Consider the following 22,991-nt stretch of genomic DNA (forward strand, 5'->3'; position numbering starts at 1 on the left):
CGCTGGAATGTGCTGCGGCGAGCGGCGTCGCGCAACGGGCGGGAGGACGGGGCGGCGGAAGGGTCAAGCCGCGCCACGCAGCGAGAGCGCGTCCCCGCGGGGTCTCGCCGGGACCACAAATCCCGGCATGCCTCGCGCGTGGCGAGGCTTGTCGCGGGGGTTGCCCCTGGGAGAATGACATTGATAAACCGAAATCGTTTCAGTTCAATTAATAATTTGGATCCGCGGGACTCGTTTATCCTTGGGCGGCGCCTGTGCCCCGCGCCCCGGCGGCGCGGTCTGCAGCGGTGCCCCGCTGTCCCGGTGGGGACGTGGCGTTCGGGGATGCCGAGGGCTCCGTGCTGGCAGTGAAACCCCTCGAGGCAACGCTCTGCCAGCGGTTTTTTTAAATTATTTTAAATTCTGGGGGCAGAGGAGGGGTGTAACAGCGTTCACTTCTTCCAGTCGCTCAGCTGCCAGCATCTTCAGCGGGAAGGCCGTGCACGTGGATACAGATCCATCATTAATGACAAAAGTTACAGGGTTACAGGGGACAATTTTGCCTGCTCTGCCCAGCTCTGTCAGGCAGCACTGCCCCCCTGCCTGAGATGCAGCAGTCCCGCAGAAAGCACATCGGTACTGGAAAGGAGGCATGGATAAGAAAGCAGGGTTTGTTCGGATGGCTGGGCCGTGCCAGGGAAAGCCAAAAGCAATCCCAGTCCCTCACCGGCAGTGAGCTGATACTGCAGGAGAGGAGTCCTGTACTTCATGAAATTGCCCTTGGCAGGCATAAAGAGGAAAAGCTGCAGTCAAAGTACGAAGCCTCTTGTAGCCTCAAGATACGTCGGAGGATAAAGAAACAGTACCTCGAAGGGCTAGAAATTCTTCACTAAAAGACAGCTCAGTCACCAGTTCTGCTACTAAAGACTGGTCAATCTATACATTTATGGGAAAACTACCTCCCTAAGACTAAAATCTTAATGTGAAAGAAATAATATGGCTTTCCTCTTTGTGTATTTGCTTCTAGTTGTATAGTGGCTGGTAAAGTGTAGCCTTAGGCTACTTCAATTTTTTTTAAAAACAAAAAGAAATTAAGTTTTCTGACAAGCTGTCTTATCACTGCTATTAAGAATTAGCTGCTTTTACTCTAGTCCATTAATGTGGAATTTATTCAAAGCATTACCAGGTTTTTGCCTGGGAGCCTTGCCTGATGGGTAGTCTAAGTTGGGGGTTTGGAGGATTAGATTGTTTCCTCACAAATTCAACACTGCTGCTGAAAGTTTGTGACTTTGTTGTTGTTGTTGGTTTTGATTGTTTGGTTTTTTTAATATAATGGTTGAGTTCACCTTGCTTGCACAGCTTAAGTGTACAAAGCAGTGCCGTATGTCCAGTCTGGCCTTGCTCCTCAGTTGCTGCTGCTTCTTGTCTTTATAACATTTAGCCCTTACTTCTGAACCTTCTTTTTTTTCTTCCCACAGGCAAGGACTAGGAGCAAGCAGTACATGAAAAAATTCATTTTCTTATATAGACATTGTTTCTGTGTCCACTCCTGAATCTGCACGTGTTGAGAAGTGAGGATTTTGTGCTAATTTCAAGGGAACATTTGCTGTCATCTACATTTACTGCAGGTAAACACCATATTGACACTACTCAGATGATTCAGATAAGCATAGGCAAGGGATAAGGTTTGTATTCATCTTGGCACTCAGCTAATGACATCTGCCTTCTGAAAGAAATAAATAGATTTCTCTCTTTCATTCAGTTGTGCCAACACTGCATGGTAGGGACAATTTGGAAGGCATCTTCTCCCGTTTGCATCACTTAGTTCTGCAACTGCATTATTGTCCTTTCTGTGCTGTGGGAACCAGCAGTCTCTTTAAAACGATATGGATCTTGTGGCTGGGGAGAACAACTGGAGGTGTGATGCTAACCTGGAGCAGGCAGCTACAATTTTCTCCTAAGGACAGGGAAGAGAGCTTTGTTTTGTCATTCTGTGTCTCATCAGTTGTGACTTTTTCTTTTCCTATCTCTGTAGGGTTTTTCATCACCCAGATTTTGGAGGCATGAGAGGTGTGAATGGCAACTGTACAGCATCCTGGCCCTTCCAGAGGAAATCCATCTGAACATTGGACAGTTAGTTTTTTGTTTGGCATACAAGTGCTACTTGAACAAAGTAATACTGTCCCAAGCAGTTTGCTATTGTGCAATGACATCACAGAAGTCTCTAGAATGGTTACTTCTGGGAGCAGCAGCCACTCAGGCTGTTGGCTTACACCAGAGCTGTAACTGGGGTAGATTTCCATGTGCTACACAAAGCTCTGCAGACTTGTCAACCTGCAGAACTGAGCTCAGCTCTCCTCATATTTGTTCTCTCCCTGGTTTGAGTTTGCTACAGCTACTTCCCCATCTCACTCACAGGGAGCTGTAGGTCTGGGAGTCCATGTGTTCCTCAGGCAGCTTCATAGCATTGTCCTGGCTGGAGCCATACATGACTCCCTACACTGTGCCAGCACTGAGAAAGCCATGTAACACCAATTTCCCCTATGGGAAGAAGCAAACCAGCCCAGGCTGCTGCTGTCCTCTCCATTCAGGAGTGGACCACTGTAAACCCCTTCTGGCCCCCTTAGCCCTGGAGGAATATGGATGTGTGTGGTGGATATTGGTCAGGTGCTCTCACGCTGTGAGACACAGGTTAAGGAAGTTGGCAGCCTATGTGTGGCCTGAGGCTCCACAGCCCAGAAGTATTTATTCTGAGAGATGTGAGGTGCTCCACTGCTTGGATGCCAGCTGTCATTTAACAAAGACAATTGGTTTCCTGTGTATTTGCCTTTCGTGATTGACTGGTTTTGGTGTGTGGGATGATGTGAGCTCTGACTGAACATAAAGGAGACTTCCTCCTGAGCAGATTCTCTCACATCTAATAAAGCATAAGGTTGCAGCCCCTCTGCACCAGAAGAACCTGCTGCCTGTGTGGAGGAAGCTTGTTGAACTTGCCCAGGTCACTGAGTTTGAAGACATACACCCCCTGATGGTTTAAACCTCACTTCCATAGGAAACCTGGCCAAAGACAACCTTAAGGCAGGCTTTATTTCATTACAGCCAAATTATTTTCAGTGTTTACACCACCCCACCTCAGGTCTTGCCTCTTTGCTCTGTGCTTGTCAAAAATCCCTATGACAGAGGCATCCTGAAATTTGCACTTGTGGAAAAGCATGAAACACACTGGAGTGTTACAAGGTGCAGAGTGTGCATGTTGAAGTGCTGCTAATCACCAAAATCAATTTTTTTATTGATTTCTCTGAGGATGCTGTAGCTTTTTCAGAGTGCTTGGATGCAGCAGAATCCAGCCACTGCGTTGCAGCTAAAAGACCAGGTGTATGCTGCCAGACATACACCTGTATTTGCCAGGTGTGTAGGAACGTCAGTTCCGGGTCAGACCATGCTCTGAGTAGCCTGTTGGTAGTATAACTAAAAGCAGGTACCACAGAAGATCAAGAGCAGGACAATGGCATAGGACACTTCCCTTAATACTCTTCCAGCTTCTGACTACTTTCAGCTCTCCAAACTCCTAAGTCCTTACTGCTGTGCTGTAAGGTTCTGCCCCAGTAGAGATGAGAGGGCACCGGGACCAGTTTAAAGGGTGGACTGTCTAAGGCCAGTTGTTGAAGAGATCCATAGTCTGTGTGTGCCTGTGTCTGTGGGTGCAAGCAGGTCTGAGTGCCAGCAGCACTCAGGGGACCTCTGTTGTTTGTCATGATGTATGGTCCATGACAGACTTTCATTCCAGAGGGGGAAACATGATTATGGCATTGATCCTGTTTCCATTTTTAGAAGTGCTGTTTTCTGGTTGTATGTGTGTTCATCTGTGTGGCTGGCCATGTGCATACACCCAGACATGTTTGTGTGTGTGACTACTGGGAGTACACACTCAGCCTTGACACTGGCTGGACCTGAGGAGATGGAGATGCAGGCAGCTTCATAGCTGTCAGGCTACCAGGTTTAGCATCTCCTGCAGGCAGGAGGTAATTTCTGCTGAGGAACATGGTTAAAATGCAGCCTTTGTGTGGCAGTTAATTATTTCACCAGCTATACTGTACCAAGTTCCTGAATGACTTATCAGCAGAAATGCATGCTTACTGTATTTTCTAGAGTAGCTGGATATCTGCTACTCTGATGTTTCGAATACAATTAAAGTACAGGTTGTCCCTTCTAGACACAATGTTTGAATCCATCCCTGGATTACACCTCTATCAGCCAAAGGATGTCAGTATGGCTATGGTAATTAGTTTACTAGTCAGCCTCTGCAGGAGCAAATTAAGTGAGGAGAAAGGGAGATGATCTACAACACAACAACATGCTCAGAGCTGACAATTCAATACTTAAGATTATCCTGACGGGTACGACTTACCAGGCAGCACTGCTAGGAAACATGTTAGCATTGTGTGGAGAAAATAAATATTTCTAAAGTGTTAGTCCCTGAGCAGCAGCAACAAACTAGTTTGTGTTTTTTCATCATATATAAAGCAGGATGACCCATACAGTAAAGCAATCTCTCACACGTTATTTTCTAGAATAATAAACAGTTATGATAAATCTCTGCACAAAAAAGCAGGCTGTCTGTTGTTTGTCTTTATTCTTTTTTGTGTTTGGCAGCTGCTGTCAGGACATTTTTTGTTAGTGAAACACAGCACCATCTCCCTTCAGGTGAAATACTTGCAGAAAGAATCAACAAGACATTTCTGTGAACACATAACAAAAAAGTTTGCATGAATAATTTAACACGGTAGCTGAGTTTAAAAATAGCTAGAAGATTCCAAATTAAGTATAGAGACAGGAGCTTTAAAAAGCCTTTTTCCCTAATTTAAGCAGCTCTTCCAAGTGACAAAGTGACATTACTGCAGGGACATAAAAGCCCCAGGAATCAAGAAACCTCAGAATCCAGCGCCCTCTTTTGCCACTATTAATACCTGAAAGTAGCCTGTACTTTTTTAATTCTATTTAGAAAATAATTTTTAAACAAACAGCACTCAGGAATCAGTGTTATTTCATAAAAGTTTAATGTTTGTTTTTAAAATAACACTGTTTAATCAAGATAAAGGAGTCCACACATACAGAGTCTTCTTGGATGCTGGCAAAAAAGCTTAAATTACAGACATACCCGTGAACAGCAGGTTTAACCAGTAAGAATATAGAAAAAGCCTCACTGATTAATCACATTAATAATAATGAAAAGAACGTGCCCTCATACCAAAGGGGAAAAGATACCATTCCAGTCATGCAAATCTGCACTCACCTTCTCAGAACAGGTTTACCGAAGTCCAGCAATTTCAGATAACATTTTCTTAGCTCCTGTGGAAAGTAATCAAAAGCCAGCAAAGACAATGGGCTTTTTACAGCAAACTCTTATGTTCATCCTAAAATCCATGCTCAGTTTGCTGAGCATTTGTCAGGTTCAACTGTTACATTCCCAAATCTGAGGCCCTTTTAATCTTTTACTTACTTCCCTCCCTCTACATCAAAAGCTTTCTGGAAGAAATTTGGCAAGCAGTGAGAGACCAAAATGTTAATGGCCATTTGCAAAAGCAGCTGCTTTGCTGGCTCTCTGCAAGGTAACAGCCCAGGTGCAGAGGGGGTGCACACCCACAACCGGAGGCTACAAGCTGGGTGTTGAGCCAGATAAGGGAGAAGGCTGATGAGAAGCAGACCCTGTGGAGGTGGGATAGATGGGGAGGTATCAGGACATTTACATTCACATGTAGGCTTGAAGGTATTCATCCCTCCTCTCATGAGCCATAACTAGCTGACGTGAGAGGCAGCTGTCATGTCTTAGAAGGTGTCATAAACCATCGAAGACCCCTGAAGCACCCCCAGATGCATTTCTGAGGCCTTCCACCTATCCTTTCATTTCCTCATACAATTTAAGTGTTAATTTTATGCTTCTATATTGCTACATTTCTACAGATAATAACCAAAACAGTTACATACTTCCTTTCCATTGCAACCAAAATGTCCTGAAATAAACCTGCCATATATATATATTTATAAACACCAGTCATTTTGCTCTAACCCACCCCAAGGGATCTATTATTAACAAGAACCTCAGCTACTCTGCCTTCAGGGGCGGGTTGTAACATAAGCTTAATACAAAATGAAAACAGCTGTCATTGAACATACTGTGTATGTAGGAAGCTCACTGGGAGAAAGGATTTGTAAGAAGTAGAATAACTAAAAGCAATGTATTTGATGCTTTGGTCTACAATTCTAACCATATAAAGCAGAGGGTTTCATCTTAAAAACTTGGACTAAAACTTTCAACTTGTAAGCCTTTCTTGCATTCTGAAGCACAAATTCAACTCTTGGAGAAATAATTACGGGTCATTTAGTATCCTGGATGATCTTTCTTCTGTAGACATTGTAGACAGCTTGAAGCAGGTTGTCCATGCCTGTATCTTATTTCAAATGCCAGACAGATCCAATGTGAATGATGAAATACTACAGCAAATGCAGATATGGGATTTTTTTTCACCCAGCCAAACTGAATCCATAACGTGACTTCATTGCACTGAATACATAAAATACATGTGTGAATTACTTTTGTAATCCTATCTTGGACAGTATGTCTAAAGACACAACAGAGATATACTAATTTTGAACCTCTCTCATACACTTGGTAAAAAAATATGTGTGAAACTAACTGGCAAAGGACATGAAGTTTAAACAATACCTGGGAAAGCACCATCTTAAATGGGTTTAATTGCATTAAGCCTTCAGTTCTTAGGAGAAAATGCAGTAACTGATATTCCTTTGCTAATTGACTTTGTTCTTTCTTTTTCCCACTAATCAAGCATGTCTAAATACCCATCGTGTAGGTGCCTTGTTATGAGTCCTTCTCTCATCTAATTATTTGGCATTTACATTTAATTTCATTTTTTCATCTCTTGACAGGACATGAATACACTGTAACATGAGTACTGATATGAGGACTATGCCTACCATTTCTTTACCAGATAGCTGTTACAGGGCTTTTCATATTCTTCACAGCTACCATGGCTCCTAAAGACTTACTGTTTCTACATTCATCTAAAGTTTGTATGCAAATTAAACAGGCTGGTATCCCCAATGATTTGTAGGTTCTGGCTGAAACTCTCCCATAAAAGCAGTTTCTTGGAGAAAAATTCTTTTTGATTAAAAACTGAGAACATTACCTCTTGTGTGTGCTTTGCTGTCTGTAAAATGAAGATTCTTCAGTTAGGCTGCTGGAAAAGGGAATGCTGTTTCCCTCGAAGGAGCTCTGAATTCAGGTTTTATTTCCTGCAGGTATTCAACTGTTCTCCACCACCTGCCTGAACAATTCTAATGGGTCTGCTCTCTGCATCCCCAGTTGATGGACAACTTCATGGGAATTGTAACAGCAGCTTGACTCATTTTACCCGAGCCTAGAACTGCTAACATATGGTAATCAGCCTTCTCATTGCAAGCAAGACAGCCCAAGAAGAGGTGGAGGTGGGATCAGAAAACAAACCCCAGAAACTAATTCTAAATATGGAGCCTCGGATTTCTGCTCCAGGGCAGAATAGAACAGTCCACAGCTACATTGTTTTGCTCAAGTTAGTTACAACCATGAATACCTCCCTACTGGCTGAAAACAGGTGGTAGAAAGGACAGTCCAGCAACCATAACCTGCGTATCTCTCTTCTTCATGCTAGACGGAGGCAGAGGAGTCTAGTAAAATAAATTTTATGGCTGCTTTATACTCCCACAGTGGCGGCACGTAGGCTGTGTGCACTTAACCCTGCAGCAGGCAGAAGGGGACTGAATTCTGTCTCAGAGAGTGATTTTGATCCCATTACGTTTCTGTAATGTTCAGAGTAATAAAACAACACATCAAGCACCCCATAAAAACCTGTCTCATGTGATTTCTTCTGCCCTTTGCACTAAAGAAATACAGTTTTGTCATGCTTTGGGTTGCACTAGTTTGGTAGATGTTAGTGTTTGGGTTTTCTTTAACAAGACTTCTGTTATCATTACTTACTTCCAGTAGCTATTTCTGAAAACTGTTTGGGGTTTACCAGGATAAAAAAAATAATTGGCCTTTGCCACCTTTTCCTACTGTTTCCATGAGCGAAATTAAAGTTCTCTGTGAAGCTTCTCTTAGATAAGAATTGGGTGTTTATTTCCTTGGCAAGAATAAAGAAATTGTAGAATCATTAAAGTTGGAAAAGACCTCCAAGATCATTGAGTCCAACCGTTAATGCAGCACTGCTGTGTTCACCATTATACCATGTCCCCAAGTACCACATCCACGTGTCTTTTGAACACTTCCAGGGATGGCGATCCTGGGATAACTGCCAAATGGCAGAGACCTTATATCTTCATCTACTACTTGTACTTTTTACCACTATGACAAAAATACATTCAGAAAAAAAATTACTAAGAGAATGATGGTTTATGCATTTCTTCCCTGCTCACATGCCATTTAAAATTCTAAAACAAACAAACAATCCCCCCCCCCAAACCCTTTCTGTTGCTCAGTTAAACCTCAGTCAATGACACGATTCCAGCGAGCTAGAAGCAAGACTCACCTGCCCAAGAGACTACTCCAGACAAAAAACTGACTGTATTTATCGAAAACATTACTTTTGTAAATATATGAAGGCTGCTTCTCCTTTCCAAATGCCTGTTCAAAGAAAGTGGAAGTAGTATTAAAAACCCACCTGGACTTACAACAGTTTGACAGGATGCCAGCAGCTTTTCTATGGCTCTTCTTCCACTGCTTCTTCATCAAGCTTGGTTTTGGAACAAATTTTATCCAGGAGAAAGGCATTTGTGCCAGCCTCCATCATGGCAAACTAAAGGCTGAAGCATCAAATGAAGGCTCAGAGTTGTCTTTTGAATTTACTAGGTATTTGTGTATGGTTCGAAGTAGTGTAAAGATAGAAACATTCAAATTATGATTGTTTCCTTCCTATCAGCAGCTTTCAAAAAACCAGGAGAATGGTATTTTCTTATGCTTTATGCAGTTTTTAGAGAACTGGGTCAGGAAGGAGAGGTAATGCTGTATTGTACCATTCAAACACACAAGTAAAACCCCATTAACTCACCCCTCCTCCTGAGGATCTGGAAGAGTCCAAGGCCAGCCTAGAAATTAGGCTTCCCAGTCAGTGCACTATGCTACAGCTCTGCCAGCACAGGGGATCAGTACAGTGGATAAATCATTTACTGCATGCCTCTGGAAACCACAGGAAAAAAAAAAAGAAGAAAAAAAAAGGAAAGAAAAAATACATAAATAAAAATATATGCCATTTCATGAAATTACAGTGTTAATGCCTCTGTCTGCCAGTCTGCCTAGATGTCATCACCTACACCACCTGTTCCTGTCCATTACTGGTTCAAGGAGTACCTTTTACTTCTTCCTCAAAAAAGACCAAATTAACCTTCCTTCAAGGAATAAAGAGCCCGATTTTCATTCAAGGATAGAACAATTATATGAATAAAGGGCATGAAAAGAAGTACTATTTAATTTATACCAGAGGAAGGTTCACATCCTGGAAAGCTTTAGACAAATACGAGGTAACAATTCCCAATTTCTCCTTTGCAAAGCTCTTGCTTGCCCTTGCTGCTAGCTCCTCTCAATTCTTGGCCAGCCAGGTTCAGCACTGACCACCACCACTACTTGTAGAATCAACTGTAGGAGAGAACAGAACAAGGATAATAGATTTATATTGTCCTTTCCTCCAAAATAAGGTTAATTAAGAGTACGTCCCACACAGATAACACAGCACTGAGTAAGGTTGTCTGAAGGACATGATTGTCCAAATTACTTGTTTGCCATTGCATGCACTGAGACCTTCATGAAAACCAACCTGCAAAAGGAAACTAACCAGAAAGCATTTGTGTGTTCCAGAACAGCACCAGGTAAAAAGAAGAATTGTAGAAAAATTCAGCCTTCCCTTTAATATCTCCTTTCCCTGCACTGATATCCCTCAATAACAAGGCAAGTAAGAAAATCAGTTCCCCCCTTCCTCTGTGAATTTACAAGGGACGAGACACTTCACTGAACAGAATGAAAAGAAAATAGGAAGGGAAAATTTAGCTGTCAAATGTCAACAAATAAACTCAGGTATATAATAAAAAAATACAGAAGAAAACCAAGAAATAACTACAAAGGACTTTTTTATAAACCAGGATTTAAGCACTCTCTCACTTAACAATTCCATTTTAAAGCTATCGAAGTATGTCAAACCTTGCTCTCTTTGTTGACAGCAAATAGTTATCTGATGAAAGTAGTGCAACGAGACTAAAAAAGATTTCTTATATCAATGCAGTAACTGCTTAACATCATAAAACCAGACTTTCTCAAAACTCTCTTCCCTTCTTAATTACTTTTTTACTGTTGACTTGACCATTTATAATAGATTTCCAAATTCTGCTTAGACAGTTCTTACATTTCTAGTACGAAAACCACCATAATGACTCTGAAAAATGGCTCATACCTTCTTCACACATAGTCATGGAAACCGAAGAAAAATGGTGATTTTGCTCCCTCAGGCAGTCCACATGCAGGTACTAATTACGGAAATGTGAGCTCTGCTGGGGTCCTCGCCTGACACCCCACCTCAAGCTTTGCATAGTGTTCAGGACTTCAAACAAACTTCTACTTCAAATGATGTTGAAAGTAGTTCTTCCATTGACTTTAGCTGGGAACAAATTGGTTTTTTACTGAGCAGGCTAATTGTGGAGTATCTTCACCCTCTACAATTTCTCAATTTTATCAACTACTACAGGAGTTAGAAACTAATTGAAATAAAACACTTTCCTATAAGAAAAAAAAGAAAAACAAGAAGAAAGCCTTGTTGACCTCCATATGTTTATTTTTTAAACAATTTACAAATAAAAATGTTGTATATATCCAAGCAAACACATTTAATACTTTAGTCTTTAACAAGCTATACAAATGAGAACCATCACACTAGAGCTTTTGAGAGCTCAAGGACCATTCAGGGTAGGCATGCATGTGTCTGTATCACATGAAGCGAGTCCAATTCCTGATACCAGGGTTCTGATCTTCTACTTCTTCAGAGCTGGTCAGCTGCTAAATGATTTAACACAAATAGTTACTGGATCACAATAGAACAAAAGCAAGCCCATTTCAAATCATGTAAGTGACCTCAATTTGTCTGGTCCAGGTGTCAGGCCACAGAGCCTTACCGATTAGTCTTCTTCTCCAAAAGCCAGTCGAACAGATTTTCTCCCCTTGCTTAGTGAAGTGGCATCCACACATGTGCTTATACAATACAGTGAAACAGCTTAAGTACAGATGTAATACAACAGTAATTACAATTCACAGAGACAGATAAACAAACAACAAAATCAACTCTAATCACATTCTTGCATTTTAAAAAACAAAGTAAACAAACCCAGACACTGCAGTTCAAAGAAATTTTCAGTTTTAGCTCTTCTGCAAGTCTCCATTTCCTCAAGTTCTAAATTGCTGTTCTTGAGCTTGTCCCAGCAGCTGGGCTACTCATGATGCTACTGACACAAACAGGGTGAGCTGGAAATCATCCAGGAACGGTCAAAGAATAAAAGCCCCCAAAATAAAGAACAAAGACGCACGCATTATAAACGAGATTCCATTTTAATAGCAGAGTGTAGAAAAGAAACTGGCAAAAAAATTCACATGAAAAAACATTTTACATAATTAGTTATGTACAGAATAAAGTATGTTCTGCCCTCTGATGATCTAAATTTCACTTTAGCCAAGTCCTACCACAGAATGCAAAATACACCCAAAACTCTCAACTGGAACAAAAAAAAAAACAAACAAAAAACATATACATAATCCCAGCTCTGGCTCCTCAAATATTGGGACTGACTGGGTTTACTTCAACCCACTGGGCTTTCTGCTACACTTTCAGAAATTCCTGAATGTGTTGTAGCTTCCAAACTACAGTCAGCAGCTTCTGATTGCTCAGTCTTCTTGCTCTGGATAGTGCATCCTCCCTTGTCTCCTGAGCCACCAACCTTTCCATGTGTTTCTTTGAGCCCAGGAATGAAAGTTTCCATGCACCCAGAAGACTGACTTTCTGTGCTGCCTCCGTCACAACTCCGTGACAGCATTTCAACAGTGCCAGTTTTGCTCTCCTCCACTTGCAGAGGTATCTCAGATGTGGGAGAAATGCCCTGCATTTCTAGAACTGGCATGACCACCTCTGTAGTGTCACTATTTGAGGTCTGTGATCCAGGCTGCAGTAGAGCTTTTTGAGAAATCTGTGTGCAAAATTTATCTTCCCGACTGTCAGAAGTCAATGTAACAAAATCAGTAATCTCTGTTTCATTCACTGTTTTTTCAATGCCCAGCTTTTTATGTCTACTGCACTCCAGCCTAACAGATGCAACAGTTTCTAGTTCTGTGACTTCCTCTGTATTCTCATTTAAAAGTCCTGCTGTATGGATGCTGAAGCATTCCTGTTTTACCTTACTGTCTCCCAAACTGAAATCAGTGCTTTTGAACTCAAGTTCTGCTTTCTGTGAGGGAGTTTTAATGTGTTTCACATCTCCTGATGATCTCTTGATAAAAAAATTATCTGATCTTGCATCAGATCCAGTGTGTTCTGATGACTTTTTTTCATTTTCAGCTACTAATTCTAGATTGGATCTGAGGTGAACAATATTTGAGCAGGTATTGACTAAGCATTCAACTTCCTGCCTCCGGTTTTGAAATTCTGAAGCACTAACTTCATTAAAACCAGATTTTATCTCTGCATTTGGAGTATCTGATAGATCCCCACCACTTTTAGAACAAGATTGGGTTGTGATGGCCTGTTCTTTTCCATTACTAGTTCTGGAAGCGTCCCAGAGCAAGTTTGGACTATCAGATTCTGAGCAAGTTCTACAGTTATCATTTAACTTTTCCTCTACCAAATGAGAATTCCCCAAATTTTGAATTTCATTCTGTATTTCAGGCAAAAAAGTCTTTGGCTGTAAGCTATGCTTAGGCTTTACTGCTTTTACCTCCCAGTCCTTCATCTTTGCATCTTTCTCCAAGGTACTAGGAACATTTATGTTTGTAACTGCAGTTTTATTTCCATCCTCCTGTCCAACTTTCTCTTGGACCTCAGTTTTCTGTACATCACAAAATTCCTGACTGCCTGCCTGCTCTCCACTTGCATCAACAAGTCCAATTTCTACAGGCATCTGGATACCAGAAAGTGTTTTTATTTCTGGCAATTCTGTGACAGATATTTCTGAGAGGTGCGGCTGAAGTGGTTTCTTGTTCATTTCAGCCTGATTCTCACCAGGAACCAAACTCCCTGTTACTTGATTACTACACTGTGAGAAATCCACATTCTGAGAATCCTCTTTCAAGGAGGATGAGCTACTGTTTGTTCTAGGGTTTGCAGATAAGTCTGCAGGTTTTGTTAGGTTAGGGTTTTCTCCATTTGGAAGTGCAGAACTTGCAAGCTTATTGTCAGCTGAACCCTTTCCACCACTACTGTAGAAAATATCATAGAGATCTTTAGCATTGGCTGTGGCCAAGCAAGAATTTCGTTTTTCTATCTTTTTTGCCTGCTCACTGAAAGCAGTTGAAGGTGGTGGTGGTCTCACAGGCATTGCCAGCATTGTCTGTTCACTTTCAGACACACCTGGAGCTACTTCATCTGCAGGGATGAGAGCTGCCTGCTGGACTGCTGGTGGAGGAGGTTGTGGAGGTAGTCTATCTGAAGTCTGAGAAGATTCAGTTTTTTCTGCTGCTTTCAAATCCTCCTCTGTCCCTTTTAAAATTACTTCTTCTCCTCCAAAAGCTTTTGAGATGATATCCGGAGGCAATAGAAGATCTGCATTCGTTTCTTTTACCACTGGCAGTGGTTTGGTGGTAGCTCCAGAGGATTTTATGGATAAAAAGGTGTTCAGAGGTGCTGGTTTACTAACTGTTGCAGTATTAGACTTCCTGAAAATCATGGTGGGGACTGGTAGATTGGGTAAAACTTTTGCTGATGTTGGTGTGGAAACAACTGGTATCCATGGGCTAGTGTGTGGAATAACGGTTTTCCCAGACAGCTTGATTTCAATGGGCTTGATATGGGATTTCACAGACTGACACTTGTTCTCCTCTTTGTTTCCTTCTGTATTCTCCTCCTTTGGAATAGCTGCTCCTGGGGTTTTATCCTCTCTCTCAGTCTTTTTCCAGCTGAATTTCCCAAATGAAGTCTGGCTTGGTGATTCCTTTCTATATTCCTCTTTCTTTTCTTCTTTTTTCTCCTCTGTCTTCTCTTCCTTCTTTAGCTTAACCATGATACCCATTTTGCGCCCAGAAGAATCTGTTTTGCCTTGAGTTTCATTACTCCCTTCTCCAAACTCTGGGTTGCTCTTTACTTCCTCTTTCTTTACTATTTTTGGGTTTTTCTCATCCTTCTCTTCTTTCTGTTTCTCAACTAGTTTCCTCTTCAGCTCATTTTGCCGTCTGCGCTCTGTTTCCAGAACTACAGCCAATCCAGCTTGACGGTCTAGATTTCTCCTCTCTTCATAGAGTGGGTTTTCATCTATGTATTTCTGTGGGAATAAACAGCACAATTTTAGCCACTGTTTCCATGAAAAATAAATAAATAAATTCAGCTCTGACAGTTTTGACTTGTTCAGTGAGTGCTAAGAGACAAGAGACTTCTTCCTATCAAGAAACTGAGGTGCTACAAACTCCACATTCTGTGCTTGCAGCAGAGCTGTCACTCTACAGAAGACACCGTTTCAGCCTCAGGCAGATAAAAGATTAGCCTCTATGTAGTGATGTAGTGAGAAGCTCTGTTTATTTAGTTTAGTAGAATGTAGTGAAGATAACCAAATACATATACTCCAAGGAGTTAAATGTCATTCTTCAGGAAAGGAAGATGGAACAAGTAGAAGCTACCATAGGGAATGTCTTGCTCCTGGTACACCAGTTACCAACCTTATATTTCTCATTGTGGGGATGACTTTTCACGTGCTGCTCTGCTGAGATTTGATCTCCAAAAAATTCATGACAGAGCTGGCAATAATATCCAGTGATGGGAATCAGAAACTCAGAGCCTGAAAAGGCCAAAGAAAATTATCAGAGAAACAAAACTCAATAAATGCCAAGCTCTTAACAAAGTCAGATAAATATATCAAAGAACAACAGCAAAATCTCCAGCAATGTTCTTTTTGGAACAGTTAATGTTGCTCTCCTGGATAGTTACAGTATAGGAACCATCACTACCAGGAACAAACATCTGAAGAAGTTGCGTTACTATGGTTCAAGAAATTATTTAGGTGCTCTCTATCCATATTAAGGCAATCCACTGTTCAAGCAGGTCAAGATTTCCTACAGTCTTGATCTATTTTCCATCTTTGTGGTATAGTCTGCTCAAATACTAAACACCTGGTTTATAAAAAGAATATGAGTATTTTCTTTGAAGTGCAGCAAGACTTATGCCTACAGAAGCAGCTACAGTTATCTAACACGCTGCACATTCTTCTTTAGTAGGCACTACTACAAGTACCCAACAGATAATTAAAATGAGATTGATCACTGGCAGGCCTATTTAGACATTCAGATTTTAAATCTTGCATTAATTTTCAAACCCCTTACAGCTCCTCCCATATGACTTTCTCAGATTTTCTGTACCCACACTACACCAAGTACTCATTAGTCCTTTTTCAGGGCAAGCTCTGCTAAAAATGCACTGAACAGAAGAGTCTATTTGCAAGACTATGTGGAGTACTGCACGAGATCTGCCCAAACATGGCAAACTCTTGTGGTCATGCTCTGAATTCTAACATGTTAGCAAAAATCACTTCAGAACTACAGTGGAGACTGAAAAAGTCACGTGGTATTCAAAATATAAAACTAAACTTTAAAGAGAAAAGAAGGCACCACACTATATTTTCCTATACTCCTTCTTCATGACCTTTTCCACAAGAAAAACCAGGAAATTAATTAATTTGCCTTTTATCTAATAATACAGTATCTATATGTGCTCCTATGCCAAGGTAAAGGTTTGAAATGCCTTTCTCAGAGCAACTGGAACCTGCTGGAGGTCAAAGAGGGATGATACCCAAGTTAATAAAAACTAACATACCTTTGGCAGGAACCGTTATCTTATCGATGCGTTTTATGGAGTCTTGTTTGGTCTCACTCTGGGTCTTCGAAGCCCAAGGTCTGTTGTAAGGATCCAGGGTCTATTTGCACAGTGACAGAGGTATATAGGCTCATGTATTACATTAGCAAGGCAAGTACACTTGTCTTTTTCCTTTTTAACATCCTTTTAGAACACTGAACATTAAAATCAATGTGCAAATATTTACAGGAATTAGTTTTCCTCTCCTTCCCCTCCCATTTTGCAAGTTACAATGACAAAATAACCTGTGAAAAGCATACAATGTAAATGATCGCAAAGAACAGGTAAACATATGAAACACAAGTGGCAAATCTGGGAAAACTGAACACAGGCCCCATTTACACTAGTTGGAACACACTGGTAGCTGTACAACTGCTCAAGTCCAATATTAGGGGAAAAGAATTTGATAAGCAACTTCTTGGGTTCTTTATAACTACTTCAGGTTCTCTTGTAAAATGTAGTTCTGTGATGTATGTTTTAGTGTTAATATTTACAGCAACATGAAATGCACTTAGTGAAGGAAGCCTGCAACATACCTGTCTGTGTTTCTTATTATGCATGTGTGTGAAAAAGTCAAACATGGTCCCGCAGATGGTATTGCAGTCTTTGCACCAGTGGTTCCCTGCATCATAATATTCATAAATATTGGCCAACTGGAAAGGATGTTTGGAGGACTGTGAAGAGGATTCTGCTGGCTTCGGGCTTCTACCTCTGGATTTTTCATTAGTAGTTTTTGATTCCTAAATTGAACAAAAGGAAACTTCTCTAAGACAAGGCAGGACAGACATAATGCTCTAGAACTCAGAACCTGCCTCCAGCAGAAGCCAAACACACACACAAAAAAAAAATATATCACCTTTTCAGCGCCCAGGCTAATTCCACTGTTTCAGAGAGCTGGTATTGCCGATTAAGATGCTGCGTGGCTGCAGTGAAGAGTTTCCAATAAGACTCCCAGATGTAATGCTGGACGGTTGTAGGTAATCAAGGAACCAAAATGAACAAATTCCCTATGGCATGCACCCTTCCCATTTTATTGGTTTCACATAACGATCTGAATAGTTCCAATTTACTGTACTAGCCAAACAGTGCCCAGAAGATCTAAAATGGTTCCCTTAAAAGCATTCAGAAGTTACTGTAACAGTAGCTTGGATGAAAGCAGAATGGAAAACGAAGTAAAAATTAGTTGACTGAAAGCATTTAACTCAATCAGCTTTATTGGATTATTTGAGTGTTCCTGAATTCTCCAGAAGACTCGTTGTTTAGTAATAATAGAAAGATGGTATTTTGTTAATTACCTAAGCATAATAAGGTGAAGGATCTCGTGATTTAAACATGTGATGTTTGCACTTACATCTGTACAGAAAGACACCATACAGTGATATACAGACATTTCAGGACTCTAGCCAAAATTAATACTAAACTAACAATTGCAGAAAAACCGACGTTCCCTGAAACAGATCACAAATAAGCCCTGCTAATTTAGATTATGTTAGTACTAGATGTATTTTGAGTTTTGAGTTATATTTTCAATGGCTGAAAGCCCATCATGTTATCATTTTAACCTGCATGGCAGTCTGGAAAGAACAGCATGTTAACTTAGCAGACTTGAGTTGGTTGCATGATTTCCAAGTTATTCACTATCAGTGTTGAACAAATTTACTTAAGTGGATTCAAAATTGTTAAATAACATCTGCCTTACTTGAAATTCCTTACCACCACCCCACACAATATACATTGTAAATCAAGAAATGAAGAGACACCTAGGCCACTATGCACTCCACAGATATCCCAATACAATCTAATTCTTGGTAGCAGTGACCCAGTGAATATCTGCACGTATTCTGTCTGCCAGAACACAGAAAAGCTGACATTCTCTAAAACAATGAGACCAACTTATGATCTGCAGGAAGTGCATAGAAGGCTGTTCATGATGTCTGAGAAGCATCAATGTTAATGTTATTTACAGACATACACCCACCCAATATATCGTATAAAAATATTATCTCAATCAGAACTTTAAAAAGACAGTGCTTCTCCCACAGATAGGTGACAGCCAACTCTTAACTCCAGTTTGTGCTTTACCCGAGCTCAAAGATGCTTTTATAATTTGCTGCTATCTAGAGCCCAGACAGGGTGATCTGTCTGTTTAGCACTTCTGCACCGACTATGGAACTACAACACACAGACACAAGTTCAACAGCAAGGGACCAAAAGGTACCTTGCAAATAAGCAGAAAGGCAGATGCTTTTGCCCTTAGGTTGGCAGAGTCAACTGATCTCAGTGCCAACAGGCCTGAACCACCTTTCTTTTCATGAAAAAAAAGTTAACAATCAGAATTACAAGGTGAATCTTAGAGATTAAAGGCAGAACCCTATGTGCCTACATATGTCTGAAAATATTAAATATTCCTGTCCAGAACTCAGAATTTTCTACATTAAAATAAGGAACTATGAAAAGGAGATCAAGTCATTATGGGGTTTGGACAATACAAACAATGCAAGTGAAAATAATAAAAAGTATATTCACACATGCCATATCCCAAGAAAAGAAAGCAATATAACTTGATGCAATGTCAGACTTAACAGACATTGTTGCCTACTTTAGTTTCACAAAGTGGTGACTGAAGCAAATGATTTGCAAAAGTAAGGGGACAGTAAACTTCAGTGATATTTCAAGAAACAACAAAATCAAAAACAAAAGCAAGCCTTTAAATGGAAGATATCTAGTTAGAGTTCTCTAAACCAGACCATCATAAATCATAAGTTTACAGGATACATAGATTTGAGTGACCTTGCAGGAAATACAGAATCACAAAATGGGTCATGTTGGAAAGGAACACAGTGGGTCACCTGGTCCAACCTCCCTACTCCAGCAGGGTCATCCTAGAGCACATGGCACAGGATTGCATACAGACAGTTCTTAAATATCTCCAGTGAGGGAGACTCCACAACCTCTCTGGGCAATCTGTTCCAGTGCTCAGTCACCTGCACAGTAAAGAATTTCCTCTTCATGTTCAGGTGGAACTTCCTGGGCATTAATTTCAAGCATGTTGCTTTTTATCCTATTACTTGGCACCACAGAACATATCCTGGCTCCAGCCTCTTGGCACCCTCCCTTTGGATACTTATAGACATTGATGAGGTGCCCTCTCAGTCGTTTTTATAAGTCTTACCCTACTAACATTTTCCTCTCTGCAAAAAATATATACAGTAAAGTCTACAAAAAATGCATCTACAATCTCCCATCAGCTATTTCTGTTACGCATTTGAATAAACATCTGAAAAGCGGGATAATTAATTTTCTGAATATGTGCATAACCTTTCAGATGCTGGTATCATACACTACTTCCAAAGTAAAAACTCTTCTGGAATGCAGTATGCTGTTTTGGTACATCCAGCCCTCAGCAGTACAGACTGTGTAAGAGAGATCATATCATGCATACTGACATTTCTTAAGAGAGAATACGTAGCATGTACAAAATGATCATGTTCAGCTGATAATCATATGTAAGTCTTGAGATTTGTTACTATCATTACCCAGTGAGAAGACCAACATGTTCCAAACTTGCAGAGAGCTTTGCTGCTACAAGCACTCCTCCTTGAAAGGCCATGCCAGAAATGTTGTACAGAAAGAAAAGTCTGTCCTCCTGGTATGGCATTGAAACCAAACAGCTACAAACACTCATGATACTGTTCAATCCAACCAATGCTTCAGCAAAACCAAGATCAAAACCAGTAAGTGATATTAAACTGCACAAACCTCCAAGGGAAATTATAAACACTGATAAACTGACTCTCATCTGCATCACCATCAAAGCCAGTGTATGAGATGTGGTAACAAATGACATCAAATGACCCTCCAGTAAATGTTTGGGACCAGGTGTCTCCCCAGTTCCCTCTTCTCTTAGTGAGAAAATCATTAGGACACAAGCCATAAGACTTTACCTTGTTGGAGGAAGATGTTTTCTCCACACCTTTTGCATTTTCTGACTTGCTGTTCTTTTCTGAGGAATCTTTAGTTTCCACAGATGGTTTCCGGGGTTTTTCAAATATGTTAATCCCCAAGATTTGTGCTACTTTGTCAAGTTCAGACTGCTTCTTGTCAGCTGCATCAGATTCTTTATGCAGCTCTGCAATCTCCTTCATAATATTCTCTTGTAGTCTGTTCACCTCAATCAACAAGGGGTCTTTGTGTCCATCCTTCTCACGACGTTTTTTCCTCAACATCTCTCCTGAGCCAGTCAAGGAAGTTGAAGAGTCAGAAATGCAACAGAAAAATTGACTTAAGATCTGTACAATTCCAGCAATAAGTAAAATACTAATATAAAATATTGCAGCTAAATCTTGACTGTGAAGTTGTAAAGATGGAAGTGACTCTCAGGTACAGCACCACTAAACCTGCATGATCTGCCTCTAAAAGGACTCCTTTAATATACACCCTAAGAGAGGCACCATAATCCTCAAGAGTATCTATTTAACAATCACTATTTCCCCGGGTGACAAAACAAGCAGAAGTTAAATTGTATATTCTAACCTGAAAGTATCACTTTCCAAAGGTGAGGCAAATTAGTGTTTACTAGAACCAAATAAGTTTTAAAGACAAAAATTTAGTTCTGCCTAGAGAGGACTTTTCCATCTCCAGGTAAGATTCATGAGAAATTGAAAAGGCATGATGACATCTTCAGTAACTATTTCTCATTTCTTATATAAAAGCACTAAAGTGCACACAGTGCAATTCAACTTAACAAGCCACCAAAGAAGATGCAAGAGCAACTGTTTGCTTCAGTTTAACAGCCAAATTTTGACACAATTAATTTTAATATAGTAATTAGGTCACTGCTTTCTCAAGAGTTTTGCATTGCCAGGAGTATGAAAATACTGTTACAGACTATTATTATTTTGGTCTTCACTTCTCCTGGAAGGCACTAGGATTTGTGTCACATGCCAATCAGGAAAAAAGATACATGGGCTGCAGGGCGGTTATGCACTTTACCTTGCTGTTTACGAAGCCTGTCCAGTTCAGTCTTGAGATAGTAAAGCTTCTTCTGCCGTGCTTCTCGATCATTCTTCAGTTTTTCTCTCTCTTCTATCACCTAAAAAATTGGAAGGGATGTTCTTCTCTTCCCAACACAAGTTAATCAGTCTTGCAAGAATGGCAGCAAGACCTCAGTTTGCCAGACACAGAACACTGCTCACTATTCTCAAAACATTCTTGAGTATTTTAATACAATGAATTCACCTCTTCATATGTATCTGAAGGTAACAATATAGTGTGGTCATGCTTCAGCCCTTTATGTAGGTAGTTTTTTATCTTTTGGGCAGTGTATTTCCCAAAACTGGTCTGTTTGTTGCACCACTTCCCAAGGCAGAGGCTCAGCTGACTATCTTCTAGAGAGCAAAGCAAGATCAATGCTCTTCAAAACTCATGTAGGATCTCTACAGCTAGCATGCTCCATCAGCTTTCACAGCCCTTCACCTTGCCTCCTGCTTTGACTCTGGACAATTTTAGCTATTGTTTAGGTTTCTGCTTCAATCTGATCATAACTGTCTGAAATGAAACACTAGGATGAACTTTGTTTCTTGCTCAATAAGGTAAACTGTGGCATGAGGAGCTCACAAATCCATGTTTCACTGATTTTCATTGATTCTCACAGAAGGAAACAAAGTAATATGGTAAAATGAAACCTGAAAAGTTCTTTCAATTCCTTTTCCAGCTTCCATTTTTCAAGAGACAAATCCCAATTTTTACCTGCACAGTGCTCTTAAAATTTACTACTTATTCCTCCCTTGAACAAACAACAAGTGGCTCAAGGCTTTGACTTCACTAGACAACCACTACTACTATGGCAATGTAAATGTTGGCAGGATCCTTCCTGGAGTAAGCCCTGGAAGTAGTTCTACCAACACAGCTAGGCCACATCTTAAACACAGTAAGCTTTTGTGTGCTATTCTTTTTTATCCCCAAAACACCATTCTCTCATTATGGGTTTTCTGCAGCATGGGGGCATCAACTGGAGCATGCAAGTTTTTATACTGCAAGCCACCCCAGCAAAAAAACCAGTGCACTAAGCCCAAGCCAAAGATGTCTGTAGTGCAGACAAAGTCCTAGAAGTTCTACCAAGATGCACAGATGAGCTACTAGGGTGTGTCAGAGCAGGAGAAAACGACACATCTTTAGCCAACAGAGCTCTTCCAAAAGTACCAAGTTTCATTAAGTACAAAATTTCAGCTGAAGAAATTATTCCTGCAAGCAGTAAAAGCTCACTTATTTGCTGATGTAACACTTTGTTTAAGTGAAGAGAAGGCTCTGGGAAGACCTTACCGCAGCCTTTCAATACTGAAAGAGGGTTTGGGAAAAAGATGAGGACAGCTATTTTACCAAGGCCTGTAGTGACAGGACAAGTGGCAACAGTTTTAAACTAAAGGAGGGTAGATTAAAACTAGATATAAGGAAGATTTTTTTTTTAGAATGAGGGTGGTGAGGCACCAGAACACATTGCCCAGAGAGGCTGTGGACTCTCCATCCCTGTGTTCAAAGCCAGACTGGATGGGGCTTTGAGTGACCTGGTCTACTGGAAGGTGTCCCTGCCCATGGTAGGGGGTTGTAACTCAATGATCTTTAAAGGTACTCTCCAACCCAAATCATTCTATGCCCTTATTTTAACCACAAAGACTGAGTGGACATCAGTTTGAAAACACAAACAACTTCTGGGAATCTTGCAGTTCTTTTACAGTTATGTAACTACAGTTTCCTATTTTAAAATACGTTCTGTCCCACTACTCTCTAATTGTTGTACAAACCAAGGTAACAAGAACATAAAAACATTAATACCCATAAGCTGAACTGGTGTCAGATGCTCCAAATAAGGAACAGTTTCCC

At 40.6% G+C, this 22,991-nt stretch overlaps 1 protein-coding gene across 5 annotated transcripts in view; it reads right to left on the bottom strand.

Annotated features, from left to right (window-relative positions):
* Positions 1-5,035: 5,035 nt before the first annotated feature.
* Positions 5,036-22,991, bottom strand: part of ZNF318 (zinc finger protein 318) — a 32,193-nt gene continuing 14,237 nt past the window's right edge. Inside the window, exons 5-11 of one of the 5 annotated variants that reach the window (XR_007903837.1) lie at positions 21,105-21,204; positions 20,057-20,343; positions 16,649-16,852; positions 16,074-16,173; positions 14,924-15,042; positions 9,081-14,532; positions 5,036-6,541 (exon numbers count right to left, since the gene is read on the bottom strand). Coding sequence is in view for 1 of the 5 variants with exons in the window: in XM_051783020.1 (XP_051638980.1) it covers positions 11,866-14,532; positions 14,924-15,042; positions 16,074-16,173; positions 16,649-16,852; positions 20,057-20,343; positions 21,105-21,204 (3,477 nt within the window). In the remaining 4 variants the exon portion in view is untranslated. Of the gene's footprint in view, positions 14,533-14,923; positions 15,043-16,073; positions 16,174-16,648; positions 16,853-20,056; positions 20,344-21,104; positions 21,205-22,991 lie in introns of all 5 variants that reach the window. The other 4 variants (XR_007903836.1, XR_007903835.1, XR_007903838.1 and 1 more) reach the window with 4 other exon arrangements.

This window comes from Manacus candei, unplaced genomic scaffold (genome assembly GCF_025592945.1).
Source record: "Manacus candei isolate 608988 ecotype Guabito, Panama unplaced genomic scaffold, ASM2559294v1 h1tg000017l, whole genome shotgun sequence".
In the NCBI taxonomy this organism is placed as follows: domain Eukaryota; kingdom Metazoa; phylum Chordata; class Aves; order Passeriformes; family Pipridae; genus Manacus; species Manacus candei.